Genomic DNA, 26,189 nt, shown 5'->3' on the forward strand with positions numbered 1-26,189 from the left:
GTGAAGATGACAGACTAAAGACAATAATTTCTATCTATACATCTATAGAAGAAGGATGGCACCATGCATTCAATCCACTCAAAACCAAAGAAACCATATCTCTCAACCTCTTACAGCAAGAAATCTAGACAAAGCCATGCATAAAAGTGGAATAAAGACCCAAAAAAATAGGGACAATTTTTAAATATTGCTCTTACAAACTTAGAAAGTTGATAGAATAACAGGTTTTGCATTAGCATGGATTTTCTGAAGGGTACAAAGTCTGAAACTCAAATGTTTATAATTCTTTTCTAACTTCAGTCTTTAATAATTGGACACTAATTTGCCAATTTTATGAAAATGGACCAAAAATATGAGGCATAAAATCTGGACATTCTGTGAAAATTTGTACAGCTGAGAGGTATGAAAGAAATGCCAAAGCATGAAAAGTGCACCAAAATCCACAGCAAACAGTAAAAAAACTAGTACCAAATGGCAGCTTCTAACAAAGTATCCACACTTGAGTCTGAATAATTTTAGCAATATGACCTGTTATTTTTTGCTTTCATCTAACAAATATGTCGACTTCATCAGAAACAGCATCCACAACTAGATTTATATATTTAGAGTGATATAGATATAGATATAGGTATAGATATAGATATAGATATGGATACAGGATGTAGAACTTGTATCTCAAACCTGAATTCTAGTTTACTGTGAAGTCAGGTTCTTCATTTTGAGCATTTAACAGAGAACATACTTGGAATAAAACTATACAATGTGATGTTACTTCTGTCCTTAATATATATCTGTGCTAAAGATTACTACATGGTTCACTAAAGAGCAGGAAATTGTGTGCAGTACAGTATGAATGAAAGGGTATAAATTGTCATTCTGAAGGATCTAACTAGTGACTATGAACTACCTGACTTCTTAGAGAGGTTTGACAATTCTGTCGAATAATAGGTTTAAAAGTGCCAATGCAGTATCTACGAAGTGCATTTTAAAACTTGTGAAGAATTTAATCAAATGAAAAGTGCAGATTTTCCTGATTGAGACATTTTGAGTCAACTGCTATTCACTCTGGCGTTTCAAGGATTAGTCCTGTAATGCTGTTTAAAGGTCTGCATCCACTTTCGTTACAGGTGGCAGTATTTGCTCAATGTAAACATTCACATGCAAAATGTCCTTGGTGCCACTATGACAGACTTTGCAAAAACAGCCTTTAGATTAAGCGATTTCATAAAAAGCCACATTTTCTGCAGTAGTCTTTCACACTAAAGATGTGAATGAAAGGCCTTTCAGTGTTAACTTGTCTGACTAATAGCAGTGTTTTAGTGTAATGAATACGTATTTGTCAATCACAATTGCATGTGGCTGTGTGTGCTGGTATTTCTGTTTCTGTTCTTCACTGATAGAGGGAATTTCTGCTGCAGCATTTTTCTCTGGGAAAACCAGAGCCATCAAAGCCCTGATTAACCTCTGATATTCACGTGTTGCTCTTGATCTCAAGGGCCGAAGCAGTAACAAAGAGTTAATGGCAGCCATATGCTTGGGGTATTGTGGGTACAGCTGACCCAAATGTGAACTCACGACTGACTGGTGCTAACTGCTGTTTGTTTCAGGTTTGGTGTGGAGATTAGTGATGAAGAGTTTGAGCTGCTACTTGACAGAATCCCCCTTGATGAAGACGGGAATGTCAAATACCCCCAGTTTATGGCCATGTTTGATTCACGGTATGACTTTTAGTTCCTTATTTTTTTTAATTTTTTTGTGCAGTTTATTCTAGAGAAGCTCTACAGTATTTCACACAAGACAAACTGTACTCTGTTTATTAAGCCTTTATGTATTTTTCTACAGTTTCTGACCTTTCTCACGTCATTAGAACAAATTCACACTTTCATTGCAGCCTTTCTAACAAAACAAGAAAAAGAGACTGTCAAGGCCCATTGTCAAGATTGATTGACAGGAGTACTTCTCTTGCTCAAGAGTGAACACTAAGACAAGCTTTGTATAGTGCTACAAACTGCATGCAAAAAGGCATGTGAGTTATATTGTTGCAAGCAGCCTTAGTGTCTACCTGTCTATCTATCTATCCATTATCATGTCTGTTTGTCCATCTATTTATCTGTCTTTCTATCGATCTTTCTAGGTATTTTCATCCCACAGTTGCAGTCTGGAACCTTATAGCTAGTGTAGTTATAGCAGAGAGTTGCCACAGCTTTATGTATAACAGCATCAGCATGACAGGCAAAAAATGTGACGCAACTAATAGGAAAATTTATATTTTTACAGACATGTCTGCATTTCTAGAACTGTAGCTCAGCATATTTTATGGTATTGTAAGGTTTACATACTGTTCACACAGGCCATCACTCTATCACTATATTATAAACTGGAGGTTTGACACGCCCATTCAACACGTTGTACTGTGTCATGTTCTTCTTCTGCAGTTCTGCTGTCTTGTAAATCCCAAGAGTAGATGTTATATGTGCATTAATATTTGTATTCTGTTTACAATATATTGTAATATTATGTCAGTTTTCACCTATGCATGTGTTTTTTTCCTGTTCTTTTATTTGTGCAGCTTTTCTTCCTGGACCTCCACTGAAAGTGGATAAAATTATCCAGTCAGACTCTCCTAGTAAACAAATGTCAATAAATAAATAATAGAAAAAAAAACATATTAAATAGCTGATATAAATGTTCTAAAAATGTTGTCCACAGAGGGAAAAAATCTAATAAATAGCCTGGAGAATACCATACAAGTCCATGATGCCATGTGATTTGTATAGGGGGTGTAACAGGGTCTGCAACCTTCTCAGAATTCTGTAAATTCCAGATTTTATGCTAAATTAAATTGTATGGTCAGGCATCAAGTGCATCTGTAGTAATCTACATTTGTTATTTTCTGTGTAACATAACTCTGGAGATGCATGAACAATGTTAGGGGTAGTAGGTACATGTTATCCTTGGTAGCTTTTGACAGTTCCTTGCCTTCTGATAGATCTTCACCCTAAATATGGAAGAAGTACTATCTATTCTGTAGCTTAATTCTAGGGCCAGTTACAGTTCTAGTTCCTGTAATTGAAGTATCATTCTAAGCATTTTTATTTTTGTTTTCCTCTTGGTAGGTAATAAGCAACATAATGCCTGGCTTTCCAGTTATCTGAGGTGCACAAGTTTTCAACTTCACAAAATGCCTGGAATGAAGGCCTACCACCTGATGACAGACCTTGAGGGGTATTCAGAATGAGGTAGCACTTAGCGAAGCATTCCTTAACACAATTATATCACGATCAGGTATTTTTGAAATGATACCAAACTTCACAAAATAGGCCTAATGTGGTTAGATATGCAGTTAAAATAAATGTTTTCACACCCAAATGCAGTATGACTGTGTTATGGAGCAGTTTGCTAGGAATTACCTCTTTCTGAATACCCCTCCTTGTGTGTACCATTACCAGTTCTTCCAGTGCTGCACCATTTGCTAACCCGCAATAATATGGGGTCACACCCTGTGTGTTTAAGTCTACCTATTAACATGTAGGCTGCTTATTCAGATTAACAGCTCCAAAATAAGGGACAAATTGTGGAGGTTGTTCACCATGGATTAGAAAGTTTAGTAAAAATAAATAAGTAAATAAATACAATAAAATAAAAGTCAATAAAACATGATGTTCTAGATGTATAAAAAGTTAGGCAAGATTTGAACGTAGCTTCTGGTAAGATATTAAGTTCCATCATTATATATTTTACAGGATAAATGCATATATAACCTCATGTATCATGTTACTTTTTAATGGTACATTTATTGCTGTATCAAGAAACTTGTTTGCGTAGATGTTAGAGCTGTGAAAGAATTTCAAGTATAGCAGAATAACCACAAAATATTACAAAAAATGATAATGCATTTAAGAAGTGAAATCACTTTTAACATGTAAATAATACAAAAGAGGTCTTCATTCATTTTCTTTTTTGATTCCCTTGTTAAATTTGTGTAAAACAATGATTTGTTTATTCTTAAAATGTTTCATTTTGCTGCATTTTCATGGTTATCTAGCCTTTCAGGGTTGAAAATGCATAAAACAAATAGTTTCAGCATTTACATGGTATTTATAGTTTTATAAAACAAGAGAGATATAAAAAGACATTTCTAATATCCCTAAGAGATACTGGCTAAGTATTACAATAACCCAAAAGAGAAGAACTGGGTGAAGAAAACCTTTGCTTGCATGCTTGAAGCTGCTAGCAAAATGAACTGGCTCAAGTTTTATCACCTTGGCAAATATAATGTGTGCTATGGTGTTTGGGGATGTAAAGTGCATTTTATTTTTTAGGGGTCAGTATGCAGCACTATGACCTACATCTGGTATTCCTTGGGATATTGGCATGGGATGTGATAAGAGCAATAATATGAGCAGACACCATGAAGTTTCCTACGTGTAACAGAACTCACTAAGATCAGTTCTACATGTTTCGCTGATCTTTGCCATGTAAAGAGGAGCAAATGACAAGGTTTAGAACAAGATTTATAGCTTTAAACTTGGGCTGAAGCTGCTGGAAATCCACCAGCAGCCTTCATGTGTGTCCCTTGCAAGTTGTAGAAGCCATTTCTGAGCTGGAGAACCTGAACTGCTCACACTGTAGTAAACCAAATTTTCCTTATACACTGGCAAAGTCCTTAAGATTAAATTATTTTTAGTTGAATATTGCTGCAATGCCTTAAATTTGGGCTTGCCATTGGATTTCAAAATGGGGGAATGACTCCATTTTTAATAAGCACAGATTTACCCTATATTGCTACCCATGGTCCTTAATTCAGCTGTTGGATCTTGAGCTATCTGTTTGGTGCCCTCCAGACCTTAGAAGTTCACTTCGTGAGGCAGAGCTGGATCATGGTCAAATGGGACCTTAGGCAGGATAATAGACTGGGCCCCCCCAGAGCAGCTCCTCCTGCAACATAACTCCCTCCCACATCAGCCCCCCTCCTGCCATTCCAGTGTCCCATTACTTGGCTATTTCTCCCCATTCACCATGAAAACTGATCAAACCTGTCAGTGCGCATACTGTTCTCGTATTTACTTCTACAATGATTACAGATATTTAAATAAAATAGCACAAATACTGATAGCCATTTGCTAAACAAACAATACAGTCTCACAATGAAAACAGACTTTTCATGAACAGTAAACTTCTCTGCCCTTGAAACTCACATTTATTGAAAGGGCATTAAAACCAACATTCATACAAAATGTATCTGCCCATTGGAGGATTACGTTTACCTTTTGGCTGTTTTCCAACTATATCCATGCACACATTTTTAAGGCCATGCACACATGTATGTTCTTTAATTCACCTTCTTAATTGTATTAAATTATATCCCTTGTTTAATACTGCACCATTTGTTAGAATGCATCTTAAATGTGTACTTTTGAACATTCTTCCAGTAAGCAATGAAACAAAATGTTTGAACCAATAATGACAAATCTACCAGTTTCAGAAAATTTCAACCATAAAAGACCACTCAAACTTCTTTCATTACAATCCACTAATATCAGTCAATAAGTACAATCCCTGCAGAAGTAAAATTCATCCGAATAATTCCACATGAAGAAATTGCTACTGGCACACAAATTTACATTTCGGCATTTCATCTAGAAATTCAATGTCTGCTGCCCTTGAAGAATTAATTACCAGTGTTACATTAAAAAAAACATTTGTAAGCTGGTAATATTGCAATAAGGAATGACTGACAAACTGACAAGTTCATAGTCTCTAAGCTTCAGATCAATGCTAGTAAGTCCATCTATATAATATGCTCCTACCTCCCTCCTGGCAATAATATCAACATCCTTGAATCTATCCTCCTGCTGGCTTTCCAAATCCTTCCTACAAGAAACCATAGTTCTTGGTGATTTTAATATTGATTGGAATGGCTGTACCTCATGCAAACCTACACTCCATATAAACCTCTATGGCTTCTCTCAAATTATCAACACCCCTACCAGAATCCATAAGCCTAGTAAAAAAGAAAGTACCTTAGACTAGATCCTAGTAAATAGCCATCCCTTCTCTTACAAAGCAGATACCCTTCCTGATGATATAAGTGATCATTTCCTTACTTACATAATCAGGCAAAAAACCTTCATTCCCCACCAATCTTTCTTTAAAACTACTCAGAACAAAAAATACTTTAATTTCACTAGCTTCCAAGCAGAGCTGCAAGCCTGCAACTGGTCTCCCTTAAAACAACTCCCCCTTGAGGAAGCAGTATCCTATTTCAACTCTAAATTCCTACAAATCCTGGAATACCATGCCCCCACTAGATCTATAAGAACTAGTAGTAAAGCCGCTCCATGGCTCACTAAAGAAACTAGACAAAAAATCCTAATAAGAAATAAGATTTGGTCTAAATGGAGAAATACCAAAAACCTAAGTGACCACCAGAACTACAAACAGCTAAGAAATGCCACAAAAATTAATACTCTATGGTAAAAGAAACTACTACTTTAAACTCCAGCACAAGCATCAACAAAAACCTCAAACTTTCTGGTCAGCTATAAATAAACTTTTGCACCCAAGCCACACCAAGACACCAACCCCTACAGGTCTCTCCTTAAACTCCCCTAATGAGATTGCCAATGCCCTAAATACCTTCTTTACAGAAACTGTTCAATCTCTTGCTAACTCCTTACCTCCTGGTAGCTCAACCCTCCCCTCTTCCCTTACTAAAACACCCTGTACCTTTCACTTAAAGACAGTTCCTACATCTCGTCTTCAAACTACTTACCAAGCTTAAACCATGTTCCCCCTCTGCCGATCACCTACCAGCCGAATACCTACAAATTGCAGCAAAAGTACTGTCCTACCCTGTTTCCATACTAATTAATAGAAGTATTACCAAAGGCTCCATCCCATCTCTCTGGAAAATCTCACATAATCCCACTCCATAAGGGTGGTAACTCAACAGAACTTTCTATCGCCCCATAGCCCTACTTTCTCCTCTTGCCAAAGTAATGGAAAAATGTATTCATCAACAACTACTTGATCACCTTCTCCAAAGTAACCTACTTGCAGACTGTCAACATGGCTTCAGGCCCTTTCATAATACTACTACTGCTCTCTTATCCTTCTCTGATTGCATCAACAAACATCGTAACAATAATAACCTCTCTGCTGTACTCTTTATTGTCCTCTCAAAAGCGTTTGATATGGTGAACCATCAAATACTTTTAGACATACTAAAATCACTCTCATTCACCTCACAGGCACTTCAACTGTTCAAGTCCTATTTAGGAAACAGACAGCAAGCTGTCCTCTGGAAAAACAATCTTTCTACTCCTCTTTCTGTTACACTAGGGGTCCCACAAGGCTCAATCCTGGGACCTCACTTCTTCTCAATATTCATTAACGATCTACACTTACACATTCCCCAAACCACCTGCATTCAATATGGAGATGACTCAACACTAGTCTGTACTGCCCCCTCACCAGCTGCGCTTCAAACCATTACTCAAACTGTATTTAACTCATTTGAAAAATGGTTTCTACAATGATGCCTCCTATTAAATGCCAAAAAAACTAAATTACTGCTTTTCACTCCGACACTAAAGTCCTCTCCTATTGACCTCACTATCAAGGCCAATAATGGTACTATCATTAAACCAGACCCATCCACTAAACTTTTAGGCATAACAATTGATCATCAGCTTAACTTTGACTCGCATATCAACTCGACTATCAAAACTGTTAACAGAAAACTTGGCTCTCTCTACAGAATAAAATCTTTCCTAACCCCTGAAACCAGAACCACCATTGCCCATACCCACCTCATCTCTACCCTTTTGTATGCCGTACCCATATATACCAATCTTTCTAAAGGTAACCTTACTAAACTGGCAACCTGCTATAACAACATTGCCAGATTTGCCACAGGTTCACCTTTTAGAACCCACCACTGTTTAAATCTTAAACAGCTAGGATGGCTAGAGCTACAAAATCAGCAAACATTTCAACAACTTACCATAACTCATAAGATACTTATCAGCCCAATAATACTCCTATTCTCAGTACTCTTATCACCCCCTATAGAAATCTTACTACCCTTCGCTCAGCAAATAAATTACTGACAACTATCCAGAAATCCACTAATAAAGCAGGTGACTCCCTCTTCTCCAATTCTGCAGGGAAAATCTGGAACAGGCTTCCCAGCAATCTTCAATTATTGTCATCACTACCACTCTTCAAAAAGCAACTAAAACTACTCCTTAAAGCACAATGGCTATGCCCATGCACTAACCCAGATTAAACAAATTCTTCAGCATTACTTGTCTTTTACAACCTTTTCTGATCGCTCAGCCTGTTTAATGCTTCATTTTTTGCAAGCCTCATTTTGCTTGCAAGTTTCCTTGTAGTACTTACAATTTGTTAACTTACCCCTTCTCCATGCACCCATTTCATAGCTTTGAATGTATGTCATCTATTCCCCTTGAGTGTATAACTTCTAAACAAACCAATAGTGAATTTATATCTATCTCACTTTGCCTACTCTCCCTTGTCAATTGTCAACCCCTTAACCTGTATATCTTGCGTCTGCAACTATTGTAGTTACTATACAGTATACCCATGATTCTTAGCATGTTGTTTGTATAATGCTAGCCTATACTAATGTTTGTTTCTCTGTGTGTACACACATCATGTTGTTTCTATAATGTTAGCCTATACTTTAATATATATATATTTTTGTTTTTTTAGTTTTGATCTCTCCTATGGTGTCTATCATTGTGTACTACTGTTATATTACACAGATTGGAGCTTTTCTCCCCGGGCCTCTACTGAAAATGGACATGTATCCAGCTAGACAAGCCCGATCAACAAATGTAAAATAAATAAATAAATAAAAATAGTTACTAGGCATCTCATTCAAAGGGGGACACATTCAGGATTGCAAAACCCCTGTCTCCCCTTAAAATGCAGCAAATGATCAGCAATTGAAAGGGCACTGCAATATCAGCCCTCCATCTACATGGTGTGGTAGCAGAATCCACAGGCTTCTGCACCAAAGACTTATGCTACTAACATTACTTTCACATTTTAAGCACAAACAGTGGCTGCCATTTGCTAAACAAAACAGTTAGTTGCACATTGAAAACAGACTTAGCACGAGCAACAGTAAACTTCTCTTCCCTTTAAACTCACAATTCCATGAAAATGCACTGGAACTCATAATCCCTTGAAAATGCACTGAAATTCAAACTCACAATTCCATCAGCAGTCTGGTAGCTGGTGTACAGGATTCAGGCTCTCGTTTCCTGTAAGCAAGTCACAGCCTGGTCAAGTAAATTGACTAACCTGCCCTCCCCCCTAACTAGGGCATTACATACCATACCTCCATACCTTTCAACTTCTTAATACATCAGGTTAATTGACTAACCTGTCCTCCCCCCAACTGGGGCATTACATACCATACCTCCATACCTATCAACCTCTTAGCACAAGAAATCAGGACAAAGCCTAAAATAATGGGGGACAAAGGCCCAAAAACAGGGACAGATTTTAAATATTGGTCTTATAGACTGAGAAAGTTGCTAGAATAACAGCATTTGTCTTAGCCTGCATTTTCTGAAGGAAATGAAGTCTGAAACTCAACTGTACAACATTATTTAGTTATTTCAGTCCCGAATGATTCGACAGAAAATGACAAATTTTATGAGGAATAGGCCAAAAATCTGGACATTTTGCGAAAACCTGAATAGTTGAGAGGTATGCATACCTCTTAACATCTTAGTGCAACAAATCTGGACAAAGCCTAAAGTAATGAGGATACAATGGCCCAGAAATAAGGACAGATTTTTAATATTGCTCTTTTTAACTTAGAAATTTGCTAGAATAACAGGATTTGTATTAGCATGTATTTTCTGAAGGATATGAAAGCTGAAACTTGTATATATGTCATTATTTACCAATCCTCCATGATTTGCCAGAAAACCACGAATTGTATGAGAAACAGAGGCTAAATCTGGACTTAAACACACACATCCAAACACAATGCTCTGCGCGTAGGTACTGCACGGCCCGGAATGTACCATGAAAACCACTGTTGTAGTTTTTTTTTTTTTTGACTATGTATCACTGAAGAAGGCATTTTTTGCCCAAACCGGTCTGGTCATTAAAGTCATGGTTTCTTGGTAATTCTTTGGTGTTTTCATTAACTTCGATTCACATATCTGCTGGCCAACAGTGGTTTTCTTAAACACACACACACACACACACACACACACACACACACACACACACACACACACACACACACACACACACACACACACTGTTACTTTCTCTCTCAACAGAATGGCTAGCTTAAATTCTGTGCACAAGTGTTTAATGTGTTTATATCGGCGTTGGCCTGCAAGCAATGCACGCATAGTCCTTAAAGGAGAAGACGCTGTCACCGCTGTGTTAGGAAGTATTTTTTTATATGTTATTAATTAACTAAAATGTTAATGTTGAAGCCTTCTGACCAGTTGCCCCCCCCCCAGACACGGGGTCCTAAGTGACTGCCTCTGTCAACTAGTACTGGCTCCAGCTCTGCCATGATGTCATGATGTACCATTCTCTAAGAGACTGAGATAACAATCTCACATGTAATTATTGCAGACTAAATGAATTAAACTTGTTGCTGCTCTCTCAATCAATATAAGAATTTTCTTACGTTTCCTTTTGCTTCATTCATTATTTTCTCTGATACACTAGTTGTACTAATTGTGCATTTTAATATATTCATTCAAAATCATTATTATGTGACCTTGATGTTTAGTATAAATGAAACACAGCGTAATTGCTGACCTGTCCTAACTACATTTTACACATCATAGTGACCCACAGAAGTGTCATACCATTTTATTTCTTTACTTTTAATGACACACTGTTTACTCTGCAGAACTACAAATGTTATAAATGCATAATCATTAAAGTATGTGTTAGCTTTTGACACCAATATCTCCCTAGCACAATACCACAGTGTTACTATTTCTGTTATAGGTTCATAGGAGGTAGCTAAGTTATTGGCAATAGAGCCTTTGTAAGCCTATCCATATTATACCCTTGTTCCCTTATTGACCAAGTTATATGGTCTATATTTGCAGCATGAGTCTATGATCAGCATCGACTGCACTTATCCAGGAAGGACGTAGGTGACACCCTCAGGGTAAATTTGAGTTTGTTCCAGAGGAATGGCAATCTCTGGGAGACATCTCTGTCTCTCCAGCATGTCCTATTAATATCGTAGGTTAGGTTAAGATCCCTAGAGTGAGTGAATTTTGTTCCCTTTAACTTGCAGATGTGCAGCATTTCCATTAGAGCAGGGTTCAAGACTGCTCTCTAGGCCAGGCACAAGTTGCCTGTCAGTAGCCTATAATATACAGAGTACAGTGACAGGGCCTTCAGTCTGTCCATGTACGTCATGTGTTGAAGCCCCTACATTTTCTTGGTGAGAAACCTCTGAGGTCTCTCCGGCTGCTCCAGGTATCTGGTGAGGCACATACAGAAGGGCGCATTGTACTCTATTAGTGGTCTGATGAGGGATGACTACAGGGGAGTTATAATATCCTTATCTCTGGATGCGATGCCCTTACTTATGAGATGTGCAACATAGAAGGACTTCCTTACCACTGTGGATACATGGTGATCGAAGTTAAGGTTGCTATCAACCTGTTTTCCCAAATCTCTCACCACAGAGTTTGAGGTAAGAGAGGTACTGAGAATATTGCAGTTTGAAGGGACTTTCCCTTTGCCGAAAGAGAACGCATTTTTTTTGTATTTAGTTTAAGTCTGTGGCTTTGGTACCAATCATTTTTTGTGTAAGCCGTTTTTGTAGTATGTCAACATTGTTGGGAGACTCATTGATTGTATCCAGTTTATTTTATTTATTTTACAGTTGTTTACTGGGACGGTCTGACTTAGAATGCAGCCAATTTTTAGTGGAGGCCAGGGGAGAAACACTCCAGATGCATGTCTTTGTAACATGGGAGGAAACCTGAGCTCCCAGAGGAAACCCACACATATGCAGGGAAGCTATGCAGACTCTGCATAGAAGGCACCCCAGCCAAGAATCAAACTGGAGAACCTCTTGCAGTGAGGTGACAATGCAACTGCTGCACTACTGCGCTGTTCAGCTGCCAAGTTTGCAGTCATCAGTGAACTTGGTAAGCCACAAGCCATGTATTTTTGCCTAGACTTCTGAGAAATAGATTCCAAATAGTAGGGGGGCCGGTACATATCCTTGTGGTCCACCACTGGTAACTGGTCTGCAGTTAGAGGTGGAATCCCCAGCTTTGACAGTATGCGTTCTATCAGTGAGTCAGTTGCTACCCATAGGATCATAGGATCATATGAAGTTACTAGGCTATTGGCCCTGAGGCCTTTATAAGTCTAGCCAAGAGTTTAGTCCATGCAGACAAATCAGCCCCCAATGCCCCTGTCCAGCAGGGACATGGGTAGAATCCCAGGGATGTATTTTCTATTTCCCATCCAGTTATCCAGATTGTGCTTAAAAAGGGGTAAAGAGGTACTCTACTTGACATGGAGAGGGAGTCTATTCCATAGATGGGGGAGTCTCTGGGACACAGATCTGTTCTGCCAGCAAGTCCTACTGATGTCACAGACCAGGTTGATGGCACGTTTGCAGGTTACTCGAATGGAGCTTGACTTGCAACAGTCCCATCAAGGCAGAGTCTGAGATCGCCTTGTATGCCAGACAGAGGTCACCTCTGAGGAGTCTGTATGAAACAGAGTAGAGGGATAGGGCTTTTAGCCTATCTGTGTATGGTAGATTTTTGAGGCCCTGGATTCTCCTAGGGAGGAACCTCTGTGGTCTCTCCAGCTGCTGCATGTGCTTTGCAAGGTACATGCCGATTGGGGCATTGTACTCAATAATAGCCCTTATAAGAGAAGAATACAGGGATGTTATGAACTCCTTGTCCCTGGATGAGGCACCCTTATTTAAGACATGGGCCATGTAGAAAGCTTTCAGTACAATGGAAGCAACATGGTAGTCAAAAGTCAGGCTGCTATCAATATGGGTGCCCAAATCCCTCACGACTGACTGCGTGCTTAGAACGTTGTTATTAATGTGATAATTTGTGGAGACATCTCTCTCCCCAAAGGGGATGATGCTGCATTTTTTTGTATTCAGCTTGTGGCCATGTTTCTGACACCAGTCATTTGTTTAGGTGAGGCTGTCTTGGAGGATGTCCACTTCACTAGGGGAATTGATGACTGCTCCATATGTCATCTAGTGACATGTGGTTTAATACGTTTCAAGGTCATCTATGTCTTTGTTGATAAGGTCCATGATGATTGTCCATGGCCTTGCAGACCTTCTTTGTGCTGTGCAAGAAAATTACTGTTGCTGCTGTCCACTCTGCTGGGACAAAAAGCCTGTGATGTTATCTGGTCTCATGTGACAAAAGTACTTAGACTGTGGTTAAAGAGAGTGGCAGTGGTGTTCAATTCTCAGCTGGCACATCTTCCCTGCATTCATGTCCTCCACTTCCAAGTCAGACTTTCCCAGTAAACAAATGTTAAATAAAATAAATAAATAAATAAAATACTAGTTCAGCACAAAGATGGTATACATTAGTATTCTTATATGTATTTGTTTGTTTTAGAAGTATCTGGTTGTCAGTATACATGAAGCAATTGTTACATTGCCTCAGGATACCCATGTCAAAGATGGGTCCTTGAATAGAATACTCATTTGTGGTGCCAGAACAAAACTCTTTGCAGCTACAACCCAAGCCACTAGGAAAAAGTAACACTGATATAATAAATTTATGTTCTATAACATACCAAACAGAAGGTTACAGCTATCATTTTTATTTATAATTTACATTTGTTTACCAGGTCGTGCACTGATCACAGCCAACCATTTGCAGGTACTGCCCAGTTGAAATAATTTACAATGAAGAAAAATGTGAAACAGAGAGGCAGTGTGTTGTACTTATCAGAAAGAGACCAGAAAGTGACAAGAGATAATAAAAACTGTACAGTAACAATTAATATGACGCAGCAACAATTATGAGATAAATGCTGATTATCACATGATAAAATTCCCAGTTTACATCATAGACAAATGAAAGCCAGGTCAGAGGGTAGGGACGTGAAGTTAATTGGTGTTAGCAGTTGAGAGAGAGTAAGGCTAGAGGCTGAGTGGCCTTTACTCTACGTGGCCTGCTGTGTGAAAAGTACAGTTTAATTTGTTTTAGAAGAATTTTTTTACATTCAGCTCTGAAGGTGAGAAAAGGGGGATTTAATTTCTTTAGGTGGGGAGAAGAGATTCCCATATATTAGGAACAAGGATGAACAACGAGTGGTTGGTGCAGTGTAGCCTGCTTTGTGGGGATTGGAATGGGGGGGGGGTTACACAGAATAAGCATCTGAGGTTGTAGTATGTGTCCTTAGTATAACATTCAACAGCTAGTGGTGAGAATGTTAGGTTGTAGGAGCTCAAAGCTGAGAAAGCCTAGTAGCAGGTCTACTCTGTGCTGCACCATTTGGCTTTTTTGGGGGGTGAGGCAGTGGTGCTCATTACAGGATGGATTAGTGATGTGACGGATTTTGTCTTTCATAGTCTGTAATGTGGAAGAGTTTTTCTTAGAGGCTGTGGCTATTATAGGTAGTCCAGGGGTTGGGAGGGTGGCCTAATGGTTAAGGTGTTTGCCTCGCAAATACAAGGTACAGGGTTTGAGTCTCACAAGGGATAAATGGCTAGGCTTAAAATGGCTCGCAAGGGCAGGTAGCCTACTACTAATCTATGAACCTATGAACCTAAGTTCGGCCAGAAAGATTTCTTTGCGTATGGCAGCTCTGGCTAGTTTGGATTGTTAGGATGAAAAAATGAAGTGAGTTAACTTGATTTCTCAAAATGGGTATAGATATTTAAAGGAGTTAGTTGTGTGTCCTGGTGCACCACAAAGGATAAGATATTGAGAGACTTGTATGATATTTTTTTTTACTTTTTTGAGGTTACCAAATAGCATGTTTTTTGTTTTTGAATGGTTAAGTATTAGTTGTGATTAACAAGTTAAGGACTGAGGTCGTTAAAATCTTTTTGTAGTTGTGTTTCAGTTGTAGAGTGGTTGTGGTTGAGCATAAAGATTAATGTGTCATCAACATAGAGGATGAGTTATTGGGTAAGAAGGTCATGAGGTAGTTTAGTAATGAAAATAGAGAAGAGGAGCTGGGATAGAACCTTGGGAAACTCCCACTAAAAGAGGTTTAGGCTGAGAAAAGGAAGAGCCTAATATAACTTTGAATAATCTGTTTGACAAGAAGTCTTGGAACCAAGAGAGGGATATTTTACTAATGCCAGGTTTTTCTGAAGAGATTGAAGGCTTTTGTGAGGTCACTGAATATTGTACCTGTAAAGTTACCTCTGTCCATGTTGAGGAGAATGTAATCAGTTAGGCACCAAAATGCATTCATTGTACTGCGACCTGTTCAGAATCCATGCTGTTTTATAGTAAGGAGATGGTATTGCTTCATGTGGCTTGAGAATTGGATGCAAATGACGTACAACGTTCATAAGTTTGTTTCACCAGATTAGGCCCAAAAACCATTAGCGAACAGTGACTTTCTTAAATTAGGGTCAAATAGCCAATAATCAACCCATTAATCCACCCATGTTTTGCGTAAATTCAAGCTTACAGAATTCCAGATAGCATGAGGCAATCTGTTCACTGCTACAGTAATGTATTGTGTTAGGCTAGAACTTCTCACTTCAGTTGAATTTCAATGGTCCTAAAGTTGAATTTCAATGGTCCTAAAGTTTAAGTTGTTATACTTATGTGTACATTGACTAGTGTATATTTCAATATTTAATAATGTATGTAACAATTGATCATGATATGCTTTGTAAGTTAATATCTATTTACTGTTATAGTGTCTGTATTTGAATGTAACAAGATCTAAACTTCAATAATCTTCAAAGTAACTTGGATATTTTACCACTGGAAACTCTTTAGTAAATTTCTTTCAACTGATTCTAAAGTAAGTAGGTGTTTAGTTACAGAATATTCTATAGAACACATTGGTATATTAATTAACAGGATATACGTGGGTTTTGTAAAATGCAACCATGCAACGATCATCTCTAAGCAAGATTCAAGCTGTCTTAGTGCAACTGATCAAACCTTATTCACATGTTTATCAAATGAGTATTTGGATATTATGATTATTCATAGGTTGCAGTGCTCATTGACTTCCTCCAAACTATGGCCATTTAGGTTTACTAACATATATCACTTTACATCCACTTAAATTAAAATGCAAACCATTATCAACGGCCAAGGCTACAACCTCTTTAATGCAATTAGTAATGTTGACATAATTAAGATCATCAGTTATTGTAAATCAATTTACACTCTTCAGAGTATTTACTTACCCAGCAACAGCTGTTAATAAGTTGTTGTTGTTGTTGTTGTTAATAAGTATGGAAGTGAAAAACAAATTAAACAAAATAGGCCCGAAGACTGAGCATTGAGAGACTCCAGATGATACATGAAGCTTCCCCAGAGAGGACGCTTGTATTAAAACTAATTGTGTTCTCCCTTTGAGACAAATATTGATCCATTTAACTGAATTTTAATTAATATTGTGTGTTATCAAATATTTAATTATAGCTGAAAGAGGCCATATGTCAAAAATTTTGGATATGTTTAAATAAAGAACTCTGATAGTCAATTCAAAATCCATCGTCAGAGTAGCGAATTCATAAAACGCTTCAGAATTAGTCAGAGAGTTTCACAAAAACATGTTTGAACTCTATGTGGTATAGTATTGTATTCCTAAGTACATATTATGCCAAAAGTAAATATTTCAAACCATTTCCCAGTATAGATTTTAAACTTATTTGCCTGTATTTATTTGTGTCCTGTCTTTTTTTCCTTCTAATGTGTCAGAGGTAATGATAGAATGTTTCCAATAACTGGGAATGTTTCCAGTCATTAACTTATTGAAAATGTTATACAGTACTGGACAGAGTACTATGCATGGTTTGGTTAGAATACTTGATGGAATTTTCTCTGGACCAACAGAACTATTTGCTCTGATTTTCTTAATTGCTTTTTGCATTAATTCAGATGTTATTTTTATACATATACAGTTAGTTCTGTGCAATGAGAAAGCACTTTCTTATAGTAGTGGACAAGTGTTAATCAAAGGACAGTTCATTGTCTACATAGGTTACCAGGTCCCTAACTACTTGATCACTTTTCAGGCATGTGTTCGAAATGTGATAGGTACAAGGGACTTCATGCTTGTTGAAGGATACTATTATGCGTTTCTTGGTATTTAGCTTCAGTCCATGGTTTTGACTCCAGCCATTGGTTTGGGAAAGGCAATTCTGGAAGATATTAGTGTCCTGTTAGGAGTTTATGATGATAGCAAGTTTGCAGTTATTTGCAAACTTGGTTAGCCATAATCCCTTAACAGTAGCTTTGACTTCGAAGAAGTAAATGTTAAGGAGGAGTGGCCCAAGGACTGAACCCTGTAGTACACCCTAGTGATGTGTCCTTTGCAGGTGGTAGAGCAGCCCACCCTAATTTCCTGGCTCTATTTGTCAGCCACTTTCTTATCCAAAAAGTTGCATAGGGATTTATATTTATCTGGGATAGATACCCGAGTCTAAGATGGCATTGAACATCTTTGAGAGATCTAGATATGCAGTATGTACTGATTTGCCCTGATTCATTGCTTCAGCAATCTTCTTGAAGAAGTTAACCAGATTAAGTAGGCAGAATCTGCACATAACAAATCTGATCTGGCTTGGGTTGAGAGTTGTAATGATCCTTTCTATACCCTTATAGATGAGGGGAGGTCAGCCTTAGAGGCCTATAATTTTTCAGGTCCATTGATGCCTCACCTTTATGCAAGGGGATGACAGTTGCTGTCTTCTATTTATTCAGCAAAAAGCATATTTGGAGGCTGATATTGCATGCACTCTATATAGAGTCTGACAAGTCCTGTTTCAGGCTAGTCAGTAAGCAGTCAGGTATGTTATGCAGCCCCATAGAAGCACTGTTCATGGCCTAGGACAGTGTTTTCAGGAAATGTTCATGGAAAATTAATGGAGGGGTGTAGAAGAAGATATAAGATCTGGGAATGTAGGAGGAGAGAAAGGTATGAAGTTAGAACTAAATTTATCCTCTGGTCAATTGGCTATGTCCTTTAGGCCGGCGTATACATTATCTTTTACTACTAGTTCTGTGCAATACTCAGCATTGAATCTGATATTAAATTTAGCTAAGTCATCACTCATCACTCAGTTTCAGTAGATCTGGCTTCATTCTTAAGGTGAATGTGACTGAATGGGGTCCGGTTTATCTAGGGTGGAAGTTAAAATAGGTACAGTGCAGAGCAGTCCCATACTGACGAGGACCAACTCCAGGATTTTATCTAAGATGGTTGGGATGCATACTAGCTAGTCAACAGAGTTTGTATTGATGAATTCCAGCGAAGCCTGGGCATACTTGTTAGACTGAGGATGTATATGTCTCCCAGTTAACTGAGGGGTAGTTGGAGTCCACAATGCGAATCATGCTTGGCTTAATACAAGAGGACTCTCTATTAGTTAGGAAAGAGTAATAGGCTAAGGAGGACATAGAAGGAATGTTATAATTAGTCATGATGCGATAAGGGGTCTTATTAACAGTGAGTTGGATGTGAAGGAGTTCCTGATTGTCATCTTGTTTAAATATTCTGGAAGTAGAGTTTTTGTTTAAACAAATATGGAGATTTCTGGGTATTTTAATTTACCAATTAACAAATACATTTTGGTATTCTAGTAATTTACCCAGGCCTAGTAGAAAATCATAGTAGTTTTCATTATTCATTGAGGAAATTCCATAGCTCTCAATGAGGCTACCCTGTCTTTACTTAAAAACCCTGAAATGTTCACTGCAGTAATTTCCATGTTATGATCAATATTTATCTGAAAACAATTGCCAGAATTATGAAGTAAGAGTAATACTCCACCTCTAGAGTTTGCTTGTCTATATTCATATTTATTAAAGCCCACAAAAATGTTTTCTGAGTTCCATGCCTCACTGACTGCTGCAATCATATACTTAACCTTTTTTATTATACTAAATCATCTGTTGTGTTTGTTCCCAAGGCTTAAAAAGTAGTAAAGTGAATCTGTCGATTTCAAACTTAGCAAATTACCAAATTTTATACACTAAAAGTAAAAATATGTAAAGGAAGGTTACAATGTTTAGCAATAAAAACAATATAGATTCATGGAAATGGAGCAAAATGTGTAAACTTTAATGAAAGGCAAAGTTTTAACAGAGTTTATTAGTTGGTTCAGAAAGTATAATCTGACAGCTACACAGAAAACAAGTGAGCTGTTTCAGAGTTCATTTCATAAAAGGATCTAGACTTCATGCTGAAACAATATAACTGTGGAGTGAGGTTGGAAATCCTGGAATTAGGAATGACATGACTAAAGAGGTGACTGAAAGGGGTTCTAGATTCAAAGCATTTGCATTGGAACTGTTACTGTTTGCCCATAGAACTTTTTAACAAATGTAGATTGAGTTTCAAAAGTTAATGGGAAAAATAATTCTAGATTGCAAGACTTTGTGAAAAAGATTCATCTGTGGAATTGAGTGAAAGGGCATCCTTAAGTGTAAAATTGCCAGAGGAGTTCAAAGATTCTGGGCTGTAGGTGTAATGAAGAAAATGAAGGCCTACTGGCCATCAGGGAGCTAAACACCTGGGATCCCATGCTAGACTTTATGGGGTCTTGTGTGATCAACCTGATCCTTCTTAAAGGTATATCCATTTCCTTCTTAAAAATATGTATTGATGGGTTGAGTTTATTGAGAAGGGACGTTTATTCCATAGCCATGGAAGTCTTTGAGAGAAGTCGTCTTATTTCATATTATGACTGATATTTATTTTTACTGAGGCATAATATCCCCTTATGTTCAGATCACTAGTGGTTATTCTAATCAAAAAGTTTCAAATAGTAAGGGACCATTAAATTCTCTGTATGTCAAACAAATGTCTTTTCTAAGAATGTGATAAGATTCAGAGAAGAGAGTTGCTACCGTCTTTGGCTATAAGACAAACATTGAAGCCTATTGATTCTCTTTGTGAGGAACCTTCCTTAGCTGCAAGAGATGACATGTGAGTAGGTTAGAACAAGGTGCTGTATTCTATAACTGGTCTCATACGTATTGTATACAGGAGACAGTTATCACTCTGGCACTGTTTGTGACCCCATAGAGCATTTAGCTACATGGACCCCCAAGACATTTTACTATTTTGTCAACTTTTAATTATTGCCCATCAGTAGTATATAAAGCCTAAGTGCAGCTCCTGACATAGTAGGATGAGGCCCTATGACCCAAATGATCCTAGTCTGATTAGTAGCTTGAACACGAGTGGAGTTGGACCAAGGAGGATGGGAGTTGGGTGGCTAATGTCATCTTACCCATCCTGTGGAGACGGAGGCAGTGCAACTCATTGCACTGCTGACCTCATTGTGAGTGTTAGGGGACTGAAGCAGCATATGGGATGAAGTGACAACTGTATTGCATGCTAGCAGTGGACCAGGTTATTTGTGTGCAGTGCAGGAATGTAGACACACTCCTTAGAGGTTAGCTGTTACGGAGTAACTGCTGCTGTGAGGGGAAGTTAGATACAGAGACAGTAGGTCTGCATGACCGTGGAGGAGGTCTTTCATGGTCCTTGCCCCAAGCAGGGAACAAAAGGGCCCTGCTGCTCTTACCTTGATCAAAGAATAAACAGGCCTAGCTATTACCCATTATCAGGAATGAATGGCCTGATTGAGTGCTTGGATGGGAGCATAAAGTGATCATGTGAGGGGGCAGGGATAAAAAATAGTATATGAAGTTGGTGGGATTTAACACCTGCCAGAATGCAGCATTTTAAGACACTGAAAGCAAGGTAATTTTTACTTCAGCATTGATGTACAATTTTAACCACCACTTGAAAGAGGTGGTGTCCCCAAGTTTAAGAACTATGCTCCAAAGTTTGCAGTCATCTACATATGTGATGAGTCAAACAGTGAAGTCAGTTTTGACCTTTGAAAATAAAAGATAGTAAAAAGGAATGGAAACAAGAGGTCCTTTAGGGATTAACACATGACAGCGGATGGTGTGAATAGGCCTCCTTCTCTTTTTACCTATTTTGTAATCTGTGAAGGCAGTTCTGAATCCATGTTTTATGGCTTAACTTGTCTTTAGATCCCCGTATGTATGATTCCATAATGGACAATAGTTTCAAATGTTTTAGCTAGATCAAAATAAGCTCTGTGGAAGGGAAAAACTTTATCCAGGGTGGCAGTCACAATGTCAAAGAAATTTATGAGGTTAAAAATACAAGCTCACTATCTGACAAACTCATACTGGGTTAGGTCATGGAGAAGGAGGTTTCCTGTGTCGACCTGAATAAGTTCCATAATGAATCTCTCCAAGACAGTATATAAGCCATGTTTGATTACACAAATGAAGCTTCCTGATATGTTATCTGCTCCCATGGAACTTATGTTGCTGACCTTACTATGAGCCGATTTGACCACTTTGTGTATATTTTTGGTGGAGTTGTGTCAACAAAGAAAGAGCCGATGAGGTCCCCTTTGTGGCATGACATTTTCTTCAAGCCCGTCTGTTAATGCGCTAGTCAAATCTGTTGGCTCTGTTATGGTGTTACCATTGTCTCAGAGCACATTACATTATTTTACCTTCCATTTCATTTTTCAGATGTGGTTGCAAATTACCGTTATTGTTTTACTTTGTCCTGATTACAAGTTTTATCTCATGGAAGATTTATTTCTTAAGATTGCTGAAATCAATTAATTTTGGATGGAGTTGACCACAGGTTGATTGAAAAGGATAAAGTTTGAAGGCATTATATACTCTTTTACTTTGGCTTAATAATTTATTGGTTTTGTGATTCCAACATTTAAATTTATTTAATATTTATTTATAAACTTTATGCCTCATGGGGTGAATATATTCAAATCATAATTATTAACCCTCTGGGTAATAGTATTACAGAAGTTTCTCATCTTAGGTAGCCCAGCCTGCTCCTAGACTCCACTTTATCATTCTATGGCCATACAAAATATGTACTTAAATAAAATTTCTCAGTACAAACTGCGATAGAATTTAGCATACTATCTCCTGATTCAAGTACATCTATATCCAGAATGTTCTACTCCTAAAATTAGAGTATGACATTGTGTTGCATTTCTCCCATATTCAAGCCACAGTAAAAAGGTATGGCTACTCTGTATACTGGCTGAACCTAGAACCCTGCACAATCTCCTCCTAGAAAAGGATAACTGACTATCAGTTACTCCAAGAGTTACCTTCCTTTTCTTCATCTTTCTATACAAGCTAGTTATTTAACATGCATGCCCCCCCAACTCTTCCCAAAACTAACAGTTAAATCTTCCACATACACCCTTAGGGCAACTAGTGATGAAATCTTATCACTAAAAATATCACCTTTCAAATCATCTGTAGGAGAGAAAGCTTTCAGTAACTTTATTCCAATTTTCTGGAATCACCTTCCTATGTCATTAAAGGAAAGAATAGAATTGAATACAACTGCATCAGCGGGCCACAGTAACATCCCAGGATGCTTAATAATACAAAGCATGAAACATGACCTCTCTGGTTCACTTGAATCACTTTTCAACTGGAGCCCAGAGTCAGGTTTCGTGCCCAAGGAATGGAAGATGGCTACAGTCATTCTCCTACACAAAGGAGATCCCATCAACTGATTTGGGTAACTACTGGCCCGTAAGTCTGGCCAGCTTCATATGTAAGGCTATGGAAAGAATCATAATGAACGTGATAAATAAATGAGGATAAGTAACCTGCAAATGCTGGACCTATTACAGTTCAGCTTTGTTAAAGGGATGTCATGCCTATTAAATCTGGATATTTTTGAGAGGGTCAGCAAAACATTGGATGAAGGCAAGACTGTGCACGCAGTTTACCTTGACCTGGCCAAGGCTTTTTATATAATACCCCACCCAGGCATTACCTCACTAATTTAAATGTAAACCCTTTTATCACTCACTGGATACCAACTGACTCACTGATAGGACCCAGGAGGCCAAAATAAGTGAGGCCATCTCCACCAAGAGGGCAGTCAGTAACTGAGTCCCCCAAGACATGGCACTAGGTCTGCTCCTTTTTATCATCTATTTCTCTGAAATGGAACCAAATACTGAAGGTTTATTGCTAGGATTACAGATGATTGCAAGCTGGGTGTTGTCATCAACTCCCCTGCAGACATTAGCATTCTTCAAGAAGGTCTATCTCTGACTAACAAATGATGCTAAAGCCATGGTCTTAAACTCAGTGTTATGAAATGCATAATTGTACCCTTTGGGAAGTTAACCATCCTGGCTAATTACCATGTTGGTAATATGCTCCTAAGAGTCGACACAGTGGTCAGGAAGCTGGGTATGCACATAGGCAGTAGCCTTACCTTCAACCACCACATGGCCACAGTGGTGAGGAAATCCTTTTATGTTGCACAACTTAAGGGCATGGCATCTAGGTCCAAACAGGTCATTATCTTCTTGTACTCCACCCATACCAGACCAATCAGAGTGCAATGTTCCCTTCAGTATGTACCTGACCAGGCATATGCAGCAACTAGAGCGACCTCAGAGGTTCCTTACAAAAAGAATACAAGGCATAACAAACCTGCCCTATGCAGACTGCCTTAAAGCCCTTTCCCTCTACTTAGTCTCCTGTACATTGCTGAGGGGTGATCTATAACTGGGTTACAAGGCATCTGCAAACCACACACATATGAATCTACTACATATTCGTAAGTCAAAGAGTACCAGAAATACAAGGTCTGGGGAACCTGAGTTTTGTCTGTGACTTAAATAGAACCTGCTAGAGAGACAGATATGTGTCCTGGAAACTACCCCAGCTATGGAACAGGCTTCCCATCCATGTGAAGCTGAGTTTGACAATTACCCAGTTTAAGTGCAACTAGACCAGTGGATGGGGAATATGAAATTTACACCTTGCCTGGAACCCATGCCTCTTATGGAAGGAAAGGTACTTTATAAATGCCTGGCGGTTATTGTCATATTTGGATACAGGACATTATTCCTTCAGAAAAAAAAACATGGCTAGGCTTAGAAAGGACCCTGGGCCATTAGCCTAGTAAAATGTTTGACTCTGTGACTCTATGAAAGATCAAACACTACTACTATTTGACATCAGAAGTTAAAAGATTTTCTTGGCACTGAGAACAAGTGCTAATGTTTCAGAGGTTGTGGATAATTTAAGGCATTTAATTTTTTGTTCAGCACCACCAAACCTGTACTTCAGTCTCCACTAAACTCGGCAGACTGTCATCTGTCATCTGCACACCTTCCATTACATCTGCATCTTGCAGGAGGGCTTTACTGCATTAAAGCATACTTCTCTTGCCTCAGGAGGTTGATATAATTATTATACATTCTCTACCCTATTTTATTTGGGTCTGTAGTACAACACTGAAAACACTAAATGTCGAACGGCTTAAAACTCGAAAATGTCGCACCTCGAAATCAATTTTGTGGGGGGGCTGCACCCCCACACCCCCTGATAATGATATATACCAACTCCAAGATCACACTACAGCGAGGAAAGGGCAAATTTTCCAGTCGCCACTGTACCGTGATCTCACAAAAAACACATAGATGAACGGCATTTTCGAGTTTTCAGCCATTCGACATTTGGTCTTTTTGGTGTTGTAATAGAGAACCTTTTATTTGACTATTAAATTTATATTAACTGTACAAAATGCATTAGCTTGTTTCAATATTAGCATTTTTTGTTTTTTATTAAACATGTATGTTGCTGTACTGATCAGTAACCTCAAACGTGTGTTTTCCTTTATGAATGCTTTTGAATACTTTTCTATTCTTTGTTGCCTAATGAAATAACTGCATCTCACTTGATTTGTTTTGCTCTTGGTAGCTCCAGTCATGGATATAAAAAGCCTTGGGGACAGCCCAGCCACCTCATAAACAAACAAAGTGGTATGATGGGAAGAGGTGTGTAATATATGGTCCTTCTTAATGGATGCATAGTGATTGCTCATGGTATTGAAGCTGCCTTTCAAAAATAGTTAAAGATGGTATCATTTCCTATTTGTTATTCTGCTTTTAAAAGACAGACTTATGAAAATGGATACACCATGCCCTTGCTTAATGGGCTGAACTGAGTGAAAATGTCATAATCAAATATTTATTGAATGCAGCAGAGTTCCTCGGACTATGTGAAACAACACACACACCACAAATCCCTCAAAGACAAGCTAAGCTTCTAAACAATTTATTTATTTATTTATTTATGTTTTTTATTTAGACTGTGGGTGCTGATGGCACCCACCTTAATACTAAAGGTATTTGTAGAGTTCAGCACAAAAAGTTTTATTCATCCATGGTTGTTTAAAGAATGAAACTGTGTCTCAGTCCATCTCATAGGGGCTTTTCTTTTCAGAGGAGCACCAGTCTGAGGGGCTGCACATGGCAGTAGTTTACCTGTTTACCAGAGGTGAGCAAAAGTCAAAATAAAATAGTTTGTGTAGAACAATGCCAAAAACTGTGATGCAGGGAAATATATAGTAATAGTCCAAATAGCTGAACATTTCCAAAAACAGTTAATCCTCCTATATTTATAACTGACTTGAAGTTCCTGTTATGAAAGTAAGTTGAGAAACAATTAATATGCCAAGTGTTTGTGAAAAAGATTAAACATCCTCAGTAACTGTCAATGACTTACTGATATACCACAGGATTTCTTAGGCTGTGTGAGATCTTCAGCAAAAAGATAATAATGTTTGTTTAGTGTGTGTGTGTGTGTGTGTGTGTGTGTGTGTGTGTGTGTGTGTGTGTGTGTGTGTGTGTGTGTGTGTGTGTGTGTGTGTGTGTGTGTGTGTGTGATTGTAGCTGCTATTTACTTAGCTTAATGTCACACTTTACTGTGTTTTTCCATACTAAAGATAGGGAGGCCAGATTACATATAGGTGCTAATGCTTTAGTGACTGCCAAAGCAGGGTTTGAAGTTGATTTCAAAAGTAACAAAATTCTGTTCACCAACTTTGATGCTGTCAAAAGATTAAACCTTAGCAGTATGTTAGACGGTATTTAT

General features: G+C 38.2%; 1 protein-coding gene across 1 annotated transcript in view; it reads left to right on the forward strand.

The window, feature by feature from the left end:
- LOC122796453 (EF-hand calcium-binding domain-containing protein 6-like) overlaps positions 1-26,189 on the forward strand; it is a 1,291,945-nt gene that overhangs the window by 759,568 nt on the left and 506,188 nt on the right. The window contains exon 12 of the mRNA XM_044064930.1: positions 1,608-1,718. Coding sequence (XP_043920865.1) covers positions 1,608-1,718 — 111 coding nt within the window. The remainder of the gene's footprint in view (positions 1-1,607; positions 1,719-26,189) is intronic.

This window comes from Protopterus annectens, chromosome 3.part0 (assembly GCF_019279795.1).
Source record: "Protopterus annectens isolate FY-2018-M chromosome 3.part0, PAN1.0, whole genome shotgun sequence".
NCBI lineage: Eukaryota > Metazoa > Chordata > Ceratodontiformes > Protopteridae > Protopterus > Protopterus annectens.